Below are 12,500 nucleotides of genomic sequence, written 5' to 3' on the forward strand. Positions count from 1 at the left end.
CCCTCTGTCAGGAAAGGGGAGCTCAGGGGCTCGTGCCAGGCATTTTAATTGCACTGCACGTTAAAGGTTTGCAGCCAGGCATTTTAATCGCACTGCACGTTAAAGGTGTGTGTGCCTGTACTCTCTTTATAGCCCACTGGAATGTGACCTGATTACTTCAGAACTGAAGGATTTGGGGTTATTTGGGGGGAGTTGAAGAGAAAGTGCACGTGCGTGCGTGTGAAACGCCAGCTGTACCCACCCGCTGTTTTTAAACCTTTCCGATGGGCTGCCTGGCACCATTCGCCGACCTGCAAAGCTGCTCAGACCCCACGGAGCTGTTCACTCGGTCCCAGACGCGGGCACCGGGCGCTCACTCTGCTCCCACCTCACATACCATCTCTCTCTCGGCCGAACGCCGGCCGCCCAGCCGACCAGCTGGTCTGGTCAAACCTCTCCCAGATCTGCAGGCATTGCACAGGTGCGCCCACGTGGCGTAACGTGGCGCACGTACTCTGCAGAGCACGCTTCTGAGCGGGCGAGGTCTGCTCATGCATTTCCTGGTACAGCCCCTCCCCCGCTACAAGCAAACACCCGTGCATCCCCCCCCACCATGTTTCCATGGCAACCTAGGGCAAATTTTTCAAGGATGTGCTTTTCTCGCACCAAGCAAAATGCAATCACTGCAGCGGAGGCTTTCCTGACTTTTTGATGCATACCGTAACTGCGCCGAACATAATTACAGCGACACTTCATTTGTGGCGTGATGAGTTTTGTGAGGGATTTGTTTATAGTCGGAGCCTTTGCGTGTACATCGACGGCGTTTGTCATGGGGGTGCTAAGCTTAGGACTACAGCATTCTCACTGACAGGCATCCCAGAAATTATGTTTATCTCACAACTGTAAAAATGAAACCGCCGAAATAAATGCGGCAGTGTGAACTGGAGAGGTAGAGTCATCTTGTTTCTGTCACTTTATAATATAACAGGCCACTGATTTTGGCAGAGGGAGAGAAGGTATCGTAGTCAGGGATAAAACTCATTTTCTCAGGACACATCTCACCTCAGCAGTTCTTCCTCATGCCCTGTTCACCACCTGTGTGTGTTAAAGAGTGACATGGTATCACGCAGGGAACCCAACATTATTTATGGGTTTAATAGTACCATAATGGAATGCTATAATATGTGAAATTGTGAAGGAATTGAAATTGAGAATTGAAATAATGAACAGATTTCGTTGACTTGGTCGCTGGGAAACACAGGAGCTTCTGTTTGTGTTGTGAGATGGGCACATGCTGTTCCTACTGTAATTGCTGTGTGTTCAGAAACATAATAGCTCTTCCATTCACCTCATCAATAAGTGCAGTCAGGTCTCCAGTCAGCGATGTGCCTGTCTGCAGCGGTGGAGTTACACGGAGCTCTCAAACATCTTAGACGTACTGCACAGGATCAGGACTGGTACACAGGGACAGAAAGTCCAATTAACTTGAAAAGGTGCTAGTAGTGGTGTTGTGATGTGTGAAATACCATGTTTGGCAGTTTTTTCTGATTAAGTTGAAAAGGTGGCATTCGTGCGTGACCAATGAGATAAACGTGGTGAACAGGCTCATGGGATGGACGTCCTAGATAAGGGCCTGGATATCCTGTATAAGGGGTCGGGGCTGGATGCCCTGAGTAAGGGGTCTGGCCTGGACATTCTGGATAAGGGGTCTGGCCTGGACATTCTGGATAAGGGGTCTGGGCTGGACGTCCTGAATAAAGGGTCTGGGCTGGATGTGCTGGATAAGGGGTCTGGCCTGGACGTCCTGGATAAAGGGTCTGGCCTGGATGTGCTGAATAAAGGATCTGGGCCAGACGTCCTGGATAAAGGGTCTGGCCTGGATGTCCAGCGCTGTAGCTCTTAAAGCCAAGCATTATCCTTTTAGGTAAACTTTTACTTAGTGCCTCCTAACAAACTCTCCCCTCTCTCCCTCTCTCTCTCTCTCTCTCTCTCTCTCTCGCTAAGGGATCCTCTGTCTGCCAGACAGCTTGAGTCTCCACAGGGACCAGCAGCGACTAGGGAAGCTGGGTGATGGCCAGGCCTACAGTGAAATGGAGCTCCGCACCCTAGAGCAGTGTCTGCTGGCCACCCGGGTGGGAAGCATCGCTGAGCTCAGTGAGTCCACACGTTTACATCTTTACGGCAGCCCCCGGAATCTCCTCCGTGATAAGGGTGTTCTTCAGAAAAAGTCTCAACGCAAAGCTCTCATGCATTAATGAACACTCTAAGGTCAAAGGTCCTCTGAGTGATCACCCATCTTAATGTATCTCTACTTCACTCTCTCTCACTCTCACTGTCTCACACCATCTCATTCCATCTCACTCTCTCTCACATACACATGGAAACGTGTTTGGTCACCTCTGGATATACAGATGCACTCTCAGTCTTATTCCTGCCCACTCTGCCACTTCCTGTGTTTTACATTCTACTGTCAGAGTGCAGATTTCGCCCACAGTCATTGCCGTGAAGTGCAGTTTCACTCCATGAGACTACAGTGACCGTGAAGACATTTAACAGTCTGCTGGCATTACAATTAGAACTATTAGAGACACCTTTTATCCTTTATGGAAATAGCTGAAATCGTTAGAGCTTGTGTTTAAAAATCTCATTTGTAACATCACCGCTAAAGAAACCAGTGATCTTGTACTGTAATCCAATGATTTAAACAGTGTGCCTGTTCTCTTCCTGAGATCTATATTTGGTATATTAATAAACATTTCATTTACTGTTAAATATTGATTAGACTAGACAAGTCGAAAGTAGACAACTTCAGTATCACAGACTCTGAATGAAGAATATTGAGACATTGTGTGAGGCAGGACAGGACAAGCAAACACAATCCGGTTTGATTACAGAAGCTAAAAAAACACAGTCACAAGGAAAAGGAAAAGAGGAGACTAACATTGAGACTCCACACAGGAGACAGATTTAAACAGGATGAACCAGGACTGAAAGCACTGGGACTGAAAGTCCTGCCGGTTTGTGTCGCCATAGTGTGGTTGCAAACAGGTGAGTGTGATTACTGTTCTGCTGAAGAAGGAGCAGTGATGTACGGGAACCAGAGCCATGTATTGCAAACTGGATCTGCGTTTGCCGTCCGTGGGTGTGTGTGAATACACAGTGCCGCCGTGTCTGGCTGGGTGTCAGCTGTGATTTGACAAATATATTCCTCAAAACTAGTACAGAACCAGCACAGAAAGAGCAGAGCGTGTGGAACCGCTGTTTTCCTGAACATGCGGCCTCCTGCACCTCACTGGGAGAGATGGCACATCAGCAGGAGGTAAATGCTGACTGGACCTCCCACTCCCTCCAAAAATGCCCACACGCATTCTAACTTAAATACCAAACCTCTACAGGCCTTCTTTCATATGCGCAGTATCCATGGAGATTTGAATATAGCATTTCCTTCGGCGTCACCTCCCTGCCTCTCTGTGTCCTCTCTTCCTCGTACACGCGCTCTTCATCACTCTCTCTCACTCTCTCTGTCTATCTCTTTCTCTTTCCCTCATCTCTCTCGCTCTCTCTCGCCCTCTCAATCTCTCTCTTTCTCTCTCTCTCTCTCTCTCTCTCTCTCTCTCTGTGTTGGCTTTTCACAATGCCCTGTGAGAAAGGTTGAAGAGACATCACTATGCCTGATTTACACATCCTGCTGAAAGCCTTCATTATTGGCAGGAATCAGCCTGTCACACACAGGCTGTGTCCGTGTTAGGACAGCCATCACAGAGTGTATGTGAAGAGATCTGCAGACTTGAGAGAGGTAGACTTGTATCTATGTATATATGTAGCATGGTTGGGTGTGCACATGAGCATGAGCAGTAGTATTAGTGTGTGTATAAGCAGTAGTACTAGTGTGTGTATAAGCAGTAGTACTAGTGTGTGTATAAGCAGTAGTATTAGTGTGTGTATAAGCAGTAGTATTAGTGTGTGTATAAGCAGTAGTATTAGTGTGTGTATAAGCAGTAGTATTAGTGTGTGTATATAAGCAGTAGTACTAGTGTGTGTATATAAGCAGTAGTACTAGTGTGTGTATAAGCAGTAGTACTAGTGTGTGTATATAAGCAATAGTATTAGTGTGTGTATAAGCAGTAGTATTAGTGTGTGTATAAGCAGTAGTATTAGTGTGTGTATTAGTGTGTACTAGTGTGTGTATAAGCAGTAGTATTAGTGAGTGTATAAGCAGCAGTATTAGTGAGTGTATAAGCAGTAGTACTAGTGTGTGTATAAGCAGTAGTATTAGTGAGTGTATAAGCAGTAGTATTAGTGTGTGTATAAGCAGTAGTATTAGTGTGTGTATAAGCAGTAGTATTAATGTGTGTATAAGCAGTAGAATTAGTGTGTGTATATAAGCAGTAGTACTAGTGTGTGTATATAAGCAGTAGTACTAGTGTGTGTATAAGCAGTAGTACTAGTGTGTGTATATAAGCAATAGTATTAGTGTGTGTATAAGCAGTAGTATTAGTGTGTGTATAAGCAGTAGTATTAGTGTGTGTATAAGCAGTAGTATTAGTGAGTGTATAAGCAGTAGTATTAGTGAGTGTATATAAGCAGTAGTATTAGTGAGTGTATAAGCAGTAGTACTAGTGTGTGTATAAGCAGTAGTATTAGTGTGTGTATAAGCAGTAGTATTAGTGAGTGTATAAGCAGTAGTATTAGTGTGTGTATAAGCAGTAGTATTAGTGAGTGTATAAGCAGTAGTATTAGTGTGTGTATAAGCAGTAGTATTAGTGTGTGTATAAGCAGTAGTATTAGTGAGTGTATAAGCAGTAGTATTAGTGAGTGTATAAGCAGTAGTACTAGTGTGTGTATAAGCAGTAGTATTAGTGTGTGTATAAGCAGTAGTATTAGTGAGTGTATAAGCAGTAGTATTAGTGAGTGTATAAGCAGTAGTACTAGTGTGTGTATAAGCAGTAGTATTAGTGAGTGTATAAGCAGTAGTACTAGTGTGTGTATAAGCAGTAGTATTCGTGAGTGTATAAGCAGTAGTATTAGTGTGTGTGTATAAGCAGTAGTATTAGTGAGTGTATAAGCAGTAGTATTAGTGAGTGTATATAAGCAGTAGTATTAGTGAGTGTATAAGCAGTAGTACTAGTGTGTGTATAAGTAGTAGTATTAGTGTGTGTATAAGCAGTAGTATTAGTGAGTGTATAAGCAGTAGTATTAGTGTGTGTATAAGCAGTAGTATTAGTGAGTGTATAAGCAGTAGTACTAGTGTGTGTATAAGCAGTAGTATTAGTGTGTGTATAAGCAGTAGTATTAGTGAGTGTATAAGCAGTAGTATTAGTGAGTGTATAAGCAGTAGTATTAGTGTGTGTATAAGCAGTAGTATTAGTGAGTGTATAAGCAGTAGTATTAGTGTGTGTATAAGCAGTAGTATTAGTGAGTGTATAAGCAGTAGTATTAGTGAGTGTACAAGCAGTAGTATTAGTGTGTGTATATAAGCAGTAGTATTAGTGAGTGTATAAGCAGTAGTATTAGTGAGTGTATAAGCAGTAGTATTAGTGAGTGTATAAGCAGTAGTATTAGTGTGTGTATAAGCAGTAGTATTAGTGAGTGTATAAGCAGTAGTATTAGTGAGTGTACAAGCAGTAGTATTAGTGTGTGTATATAAGCAGTAGTATTAGTGAGTGTATAAGCAGTAGTATTAGTGAGTGTATAAGCAGTAGTATTAGTGTGTGTATAAGCAGTAGTATTAGTGAGTGTATAAGCAGTAGTATTAGTGTGTGTATAAGCAGTAGTATTAGTGTGTGTATAAGCAGTAGTATTAGTGAGTGTATAAGCAGTAGTATTAGTGAGTGTACAAGCAGTAGTATTAGTGTGTGTATATAAGCAGTAGTATTAGTGAGTGTATAAGCAGTAGTATTAGTGTGTGTATAAGCAGTAGTATTAGTGAGTGTATAAGCAGTAGTATTAGTGTGTGTATAAGCAGTAGTATTAGTGTGTGTATATAAGCAGTAGTATTAGTGAGTGTATAAGCAGTAGTACTGTCTAACCTTTGCTCTCTCCTTGACAGCACTCTCATCACATCATCCTCTGAATGCCCACCAGTCACTTAGATGAGGTGCAGGTTGAGGCTGTTCGGTGTGCTGATGTCCCAGGGCTCTACTTTAAAGCTTAGCAAAAGTTGAAAGCTGGAACACAGTGGCTGCCCAAATTTCTCCTGCAAGCACAGTGCGTCCTGTTCGTGGAGATCCTCTCTCCCGAGGGACAGCACTGATTCAGTTTAGTCTCACATTAGCCACAACCATCTAAAGAATTAAGATTGAAAATATGAATCCTTCCCATTGGTGGAATTTTATATTTTTGCTTAAGAACCAGTGGGGCAAGTGTAACCGAATGAAATAATGTGTCTCTTCGCAAGGCCACTGCTGTGATCCGTGATTGGCTAGACCACATCTGTGTCATCTCCTCATTAGTGTTCAGGACTTTCCTTAATGAAGGTACTGCTGCCATTTTTATCAAGACAATTACAAGCCGTGTTCAGTGGCAGTGCATTAGTGCTGCTATGATGGCAAAATGCACCATATGTGACAAATTGCTGAGATGGTGGAAGAGTACTGTGTCTGGATAATCCCACCGTCCCCACCGTCACGTTCTCTCAGCGATCAGGTCCCCACCGTCACGGTCTGTCAGTGATCAGGTCCCCACCGTCACGGTCAGGCAGTGATCAGGGTCCCCACCGTCACGGTCTGTCAGTGATCAGGGTCGCCACCGTCACGGTCTGTCAGTGATCAGGGTCCCCACCGTCACGGTCTGTCAGTGATCAGGGTCCCCACCGTCACGGTCTGTCAGTGATCAGGGTCGCCACCGTCACGGTCTGTCAGTGATCAGTCTCGCCACCGTCACGGTCTGTCAGTGATCAGGGTCCCCACCGTCACGGTCAGGCAGTGATCAGGGTCCCCACCGTCACGGTCACTGTTGTGTTTCCGTAGTGTGTGAAACCTTCAGATGAGTAAGTACAGTCTTACTGGGTGTTTTGCACAATGTCACATCTCTTAAGTGTTTCGGGTAAGAGTGAAATTATCGTAGCTTCTCTGTTGCCTCAGTAGCTCAGAAGCCAAGTTTAGCCGCGTACAGTTCAGCTGTGTACAGTTCAGCACACAGCATCCTTAGGACAGACTGGAGGAAATCACGCATTAGATCAGGTAAGATGTGTGTTCTGTGGCCCTGGGTGGAGCTAAACCAAGGCAGGCCTCATCTCTCATACTCAGAGCCACCCCCATTCCTTATTCAGCTCCACCCCCATTCCTTATTCAGCTCCACCCCCATTCCTTATTCAGCTCCACCCTCATTATTTCTTCATTCCATTCGTTCAGTTTAGTTTTCCTAAAACCATCGGAACATCTTTTTTTTCATTCTGTTCAAACCCTGTGATTTCTGCGTTGCAGTGAGTCATCTTCATGGCAGTTACAGTGTCGATGTGTAAGTTTATCCTCAAGACAGAGAACGAGTGCATCAAGGAGTCGATAAGTGCCAGTAGCTGCAGGAGTGAGTCTCCCTGATGGTTAATCTGAAGTGTATATCACTCTTCTGGTCATTCCAGAGTGTATATATTTCTCATAGTTAATCCAAAGTATATATTTCTCTCATGGTTAATCCAGAGTGTATATCTCTCACATAGTTAATCCAGAGTGTATATCTCTCACATAGTTAATCCAGAGTGTATATCTCTCTCCTAGTTTATCCGGAGTGTATAGATCTCTCATAGTTTATCCAGAGTGTATATGTCTCACATAGTTAATTCAGAGTGTATATCTCTCACATAGTTAATCCAGAGTGTATATCTCTCTCCTAGTTTATCCGGAGTGTATAGATCTCTCATAGTTTATCCAGAGTGTATATCTCTCTCCTAGTTTATCCAGAGTGTATATCTCTCACATAGTTAATCCGGAGTGTATATCTCTCTCCTAGTTTATCCGGAGTGTATATCTCTCTCATGGTTTATTCGGAGTAGATATCGGTCCCACTCAGCTCCTGCCACCTCTCAGCCTCAAAGGGAAAAGTCACCGTCTGTCATGAATAAGAGATGAATCTACCGGCCACAGAAATGTCGCCCACAAGAACCCTGTGTGTGTGTGCGTGTGTGTTTCTCAGCCTCGTTCTAGTGTCTACATGTCTGCAGGTGTAAATGTCAACACCTCTGTCATTATCTGAAGATCAGTGTGAAGTGTGCTGCTCTAGTTAATGGCTTTCGTAATATGAGGAATGCATATCACCATGTAATCCCGTAATGTGAGGACCGCATATTGCCATGTAATCCCATAATATGAGGACCGCATATCACCATGTAATCCCGTAATATGAGGACTGCATATCACCATGTAATCCCGTAATATGAGGACCGCATATTGCCATGTAATCCCATAAAATGAGGACCGCATATCACCATGTAATCCCGTAATATGAGGACCGCATATCACCATGTAATCCCGTAATATGAGGACCGCATATCGCCATGTAATCCCATAATATGAGGACCGCATATCATTATGTAATCCCGTAATATGAGGACCGTATATTGCCATGTAATCCCATAATATGAGGACTGCATATCACCATGTAATCCCGTAATATGAGGACCGCATATCACCATGTAATCCCGTAATATGAGGACCGCATATTGCCATGTAATCCCATAATATGAGGACCGCATATCACCATGTAATCCCGTAATATCAGGACTGCATATCACCATGTAATCCTGTAATATGAGGACCACATATCACCATGTAATCCCGTAATACGAGGACCGCATAGTGCCATGTAATCCCATAATATGAGGATTGCATATCGCCATGTAATCCCATAATATGAGGACTGCATATTGCCATGTAATCCCATAATATGAGGACTGCATATCGCCATGTAATCCCATAATATGAGGACTGTATATTACCATGTAATCCCATAATATGAGGACTGCATATCGTCATGTAGTCCCGTAATATGAGGATTGCATATCGCCGTGTAATCCCGTAATTGCTGGGTAATTTCTGTGCCTTTGCTCCCTTGTTTACACTGAGTCTTCTGTAGTGACCCTGTTACTGCACTCCGTGCAGAGCAGTTCCGCACACCACGGGACTCTCTACACACCAGACTCCTCCGCACTCACCACACACTGACCGTCAGATTGTTAATTCACTTAGACAAAGGAGATCTAGGAGACGAAGCCCAAATTTAGGTCTGTTTGAACAGAGTGGAACTCTTAATGAATGTTTATGCATGTTTATATACTGCCCCATGAGGGGTGGGGGTGTTGCGTAATCCTGTTATGGTCTAGAAGTGTTAAGGCCTCTGAATTTAATGGCATGTATGTATGTAAAGGTTTAGAATGAAGACACTGGTGAGAGAGAGAGAGAGAGAGAGCAAGAGGGTGATAGAATGAGAGAGAGGGAGAGAGAGTGAGGGAGAGAGATAGAGAGAGAGAGAGAGAGAGAGAGAGAGCAAGAGGGTGATAGAATGAGAGAGAGGGAGAGAGAGTGAGGGGGAGAGAGAGATAGAGAGAGAGAGAGAGAGAGGGAGAGAGAGAGAGAAGGAGAGAGAGAGAGCAAGAGGGTGATAGAATGAGAGAGAGGGAGAGAGAGTGAGGGAGAGAGATAGAGAGAGAGAGCAAGAGGGTGATAGAATGAGAGAGAGGGAGAGAGAGTGAGGGGGAGAGAGAGAGAGAGATAGAGAGAGAGAGAGAGAGAGATAGAGAGAGGGAGAGAGAGAGATAGAGGGAGAGAGAGGGGGAGTGAGAGAGAGGGAAAGAGAGAGAGAGATATATAGAGGGAGATAGAGAGAGATTATCTTAATTTGTTCTTCCTGCTCCCCACTTTTCTTAAGTGTGTGTGTGTGTGTGTGTGTGTGTGTGTGTGTGTGCGTGCGTGTGTGTGCGTGCGTGAGTGTGCATGTGAGTGAGTGTGTGTGTGTGTGTGCGTGTGTGTGTGTGTGAGAGAGAGAATGAATGGGTGTGCGTGTGTGTGTATGTGTGTGTGTGTGTGTGTGTGTGTGTGTGAGAGAGATAGAGAATGAATGGGTGTGTGTGTGTGTGTGTGTGTGTGTGTGTGTGTGTGTGTGTGTGTGTGTGTGTCTGTATGTGACTGCCATGGCTAAGGCAGAGGGAGTGGGTTTTGACCCCTGCTTGTGTGTGTGTGTGTGTGTGTGTCTGTGTGTGTGATTGTGTGTGTGTGTGTGTGTGTATGTGACTGCCATGGCTAAGGCAGAGGGAGAGGGTGTTGCCTGATGCTCGTGTGTGTGTGTGTGTGTGTGTGTGTATGTGTGATTGTGTGTGTGTGTGTGTGTGTATGTGACTGCCATGGCTAAGGCAGAGGGAGAGGGTGTTGCCTGATGCTCGTGTGTGTGTGTGTGTGTGTGTGTGTGTGTGTGTGTGCGTGAGGCCCATTGCTCGTCCTCCCAAAGTTCCCAGTACCAGCCTCCTCTGAGCGGAACTGTCTCTCTCCACAGGTGACATGGTGTCCAGAGCCATGCATCACCTGCAACCGCTCAGCGTCCAGAACCAGAGCAACGGGACGCCCGTCCACCAGAAGCCCAGCCTGCTGCACTGGGAGCCTGAGGCACTGTACACTCTCTGCTACTTCATGCACTGCCCTCAGATGGACTGGGAGAATCCCAGCCCAGAGCCCCCCAAAGTCTCCCTGCACATGGAAAGGTGACGCACGCCCTTTGTCTGCATTTCCCGGAGTGTCACTGGGTTGCTATGGTAGCTCTGTACCTTTTAAGCAGACGGGAAGTGTTTGAAACGCTGAGCTGTGGGGAAACCCGTGCAGTTCAGCGTCTCTTCCAAGACACTACGGAACACGAAACCATAACTAAGGCAACAAAAACCGTCTCGGTGAGATGTTTTGATAAGCTTTTAAGCACATACCTGTGTCACGGTCTTATTTGGTTTTTTAAATTAACAATAGATTCAGCAGAATGGTCAGGATTCCTCTACTGATCATTTAATGCTTGACTCAGACGATGAGTGGAAGGTCGTCTGTGAGAGTCCAGCTTCAGCTGTGAGATGTTTCTTGGCAGAGCCTTCAGAGCTTGGACATGCTGAGCTGCTGTCAGCTGAGCAAACCTGCCAGTCCGTCCAGCGTGAGTCAAACTGGCTGTCCGCCCAGAGTCTGCTGCCTGTCTCCCCCTGCAGGCCGTATGCTGTACTGCCGCCCATCATGGAGTGGATCAGAGTGGCTGTGGCACATGCCGAGCACAGACGCAGCTCCTCCATCGACAGCGATGACGTCCGACAGGCAGCCAGGGTCCTGATGCCTGGGGTGGACTGCGAACCTCGACAGCTGAAGTACGGGACCATTCCAGACTTCGTGAACAGCAGTACTGAGCACAATCATGTTTTCCTACACTGTTTGAGTCCAGGGTGTGTGCATCCTGATAGACATGTGCACTGTTTTCCCAACACTGTTACTTAAGTCCGAACCCTGTGAGTGTACGGCATTGAGTAAAGGTGATCCGGAGATAAACAAAGCCAGATCCTTCTCAGCGTCCACACTGTTGCATGTCCAGAGCAAGAGTGTAAATGTTAATGTTAGTGCCCTTAAGACTGAGTACTTCTCATTGGCAGTAAGCTCAGAGGCCCTGCCTGGGGGGTTGGGCCTGCAGGATGTCCTTGCAGTGTTACCGTAGCGTTCCCGTGTCCCTCCTGCAGGACGGACGATTGTTTCTGCGTGTCGCGGAAGCTGGACGCCGCAACCACTGAGGCCAAGTTCCTGCAGGATCTGGGCTTCCGTATGCTGAACTGTGGACGCACAGACCTGGTCAAACAGGCCATCAGTCTGCTTGGCCCTGATGGCATCGACAGCAAGAGCGATCAGGTATAAAACACACACACACACACACACACACACTCACACACACACACACACACACATCACAGACATCCATCGCAGGGTGAACGGAGCTCTCGCGGTCTTCATCCAGTACATCAACACTGCCATGCAGCTCTGGTTCTTACAGCAACTCAGGGTTTACAGGGAGAGAGAGACAGGGGAAGAGAGACAGGGGAAGAGAGACAGGGAGAGAGACAGGAGGAGAGAGACAGGAGGAGAGAAAGACAGGGAGAGAGACAGGGGAAGAGAGACAGGGAGAGAGACAGGGAGAGAGACAGGGGAAGAGAGACAGGGAGAGAGACAGGAGGAGAGAGAGACAGGGGAAGAGAGACAGGGAGAGAGACAGGAGGAGAGAGAGACAGGGGAAGAGAGACAGGGAGAGAGACAGGGGAAGAGAGACAGGGAGAGAGACAGGAGGAGAGAAAGACAGGGAGAGAGACAGGGGAAGAGAGACAGGGAGAGAGACAGGAGGAGAGAGAGACAGGGGAAGAGAGACAGGGAGAGAGACAGGCAGAGAGACAGGAGGAGAGAGAGACAAGGGAAGAGAGACAGGGAGAGAGACGGGAAGAGAGACAGGAGGAGAGAGACAGGGGAAGAGAGACAGGGGAAGAGAGACAGGGGAAGAGAGACAGGGAGAGTAAGACAGGGAGCGTG

General features: G+C 46.1%; 1 protein-coding gene across 2 annotated transcripts in view; it reads left to right on the forward strand.

The window, feature by feature from the left end:
• btbd11b (BTB (POZ) domain containing 11b) overlaps positions 1 to 12,500 on the forward strand; it is a 51,352-nt gene that overhangs the window by 23,897 nt on the left and 14,955 nt on the right. For both annotated transcript variants that reach the window (XM_035524844.1, XM_035524845.1), the window contains 4 exons: positions 1,984 to 2,133; positions 10,462 to 10,666; positions 11,150 to 11,302; positions 11,666 to 11,831. In XM_035524844.1, coding sequence (XP_035380737.1) covers positions 1,984 to 2,133; positions 10,462 to 10,666; positions 11,150 to 11,302; positions 11,666 to 11,831 — 674 coding nt within the window. The remainder of the gene's footprint in view (positions 1 to 1,983; positions 2,134 to 10,461; positions 10,667 to 11,149; positions 11,303 to 11,665; positions 11,832 to 12,500) is intronic.

Source organism: Electrophorus electricus, chromosome 4, assembly GCF_013358815.1.
Source record: "Electrophorus electricus isolate fEleEle1 chromosome 4, fEleEle1.pri, whole genome shotgun sequence".
NCBI lineage: Eukaryota > Metazoa > Chordata > Actinopteri > Gymnotiformes > Gymnotidae > Electrophorus > Electrophorus electricus.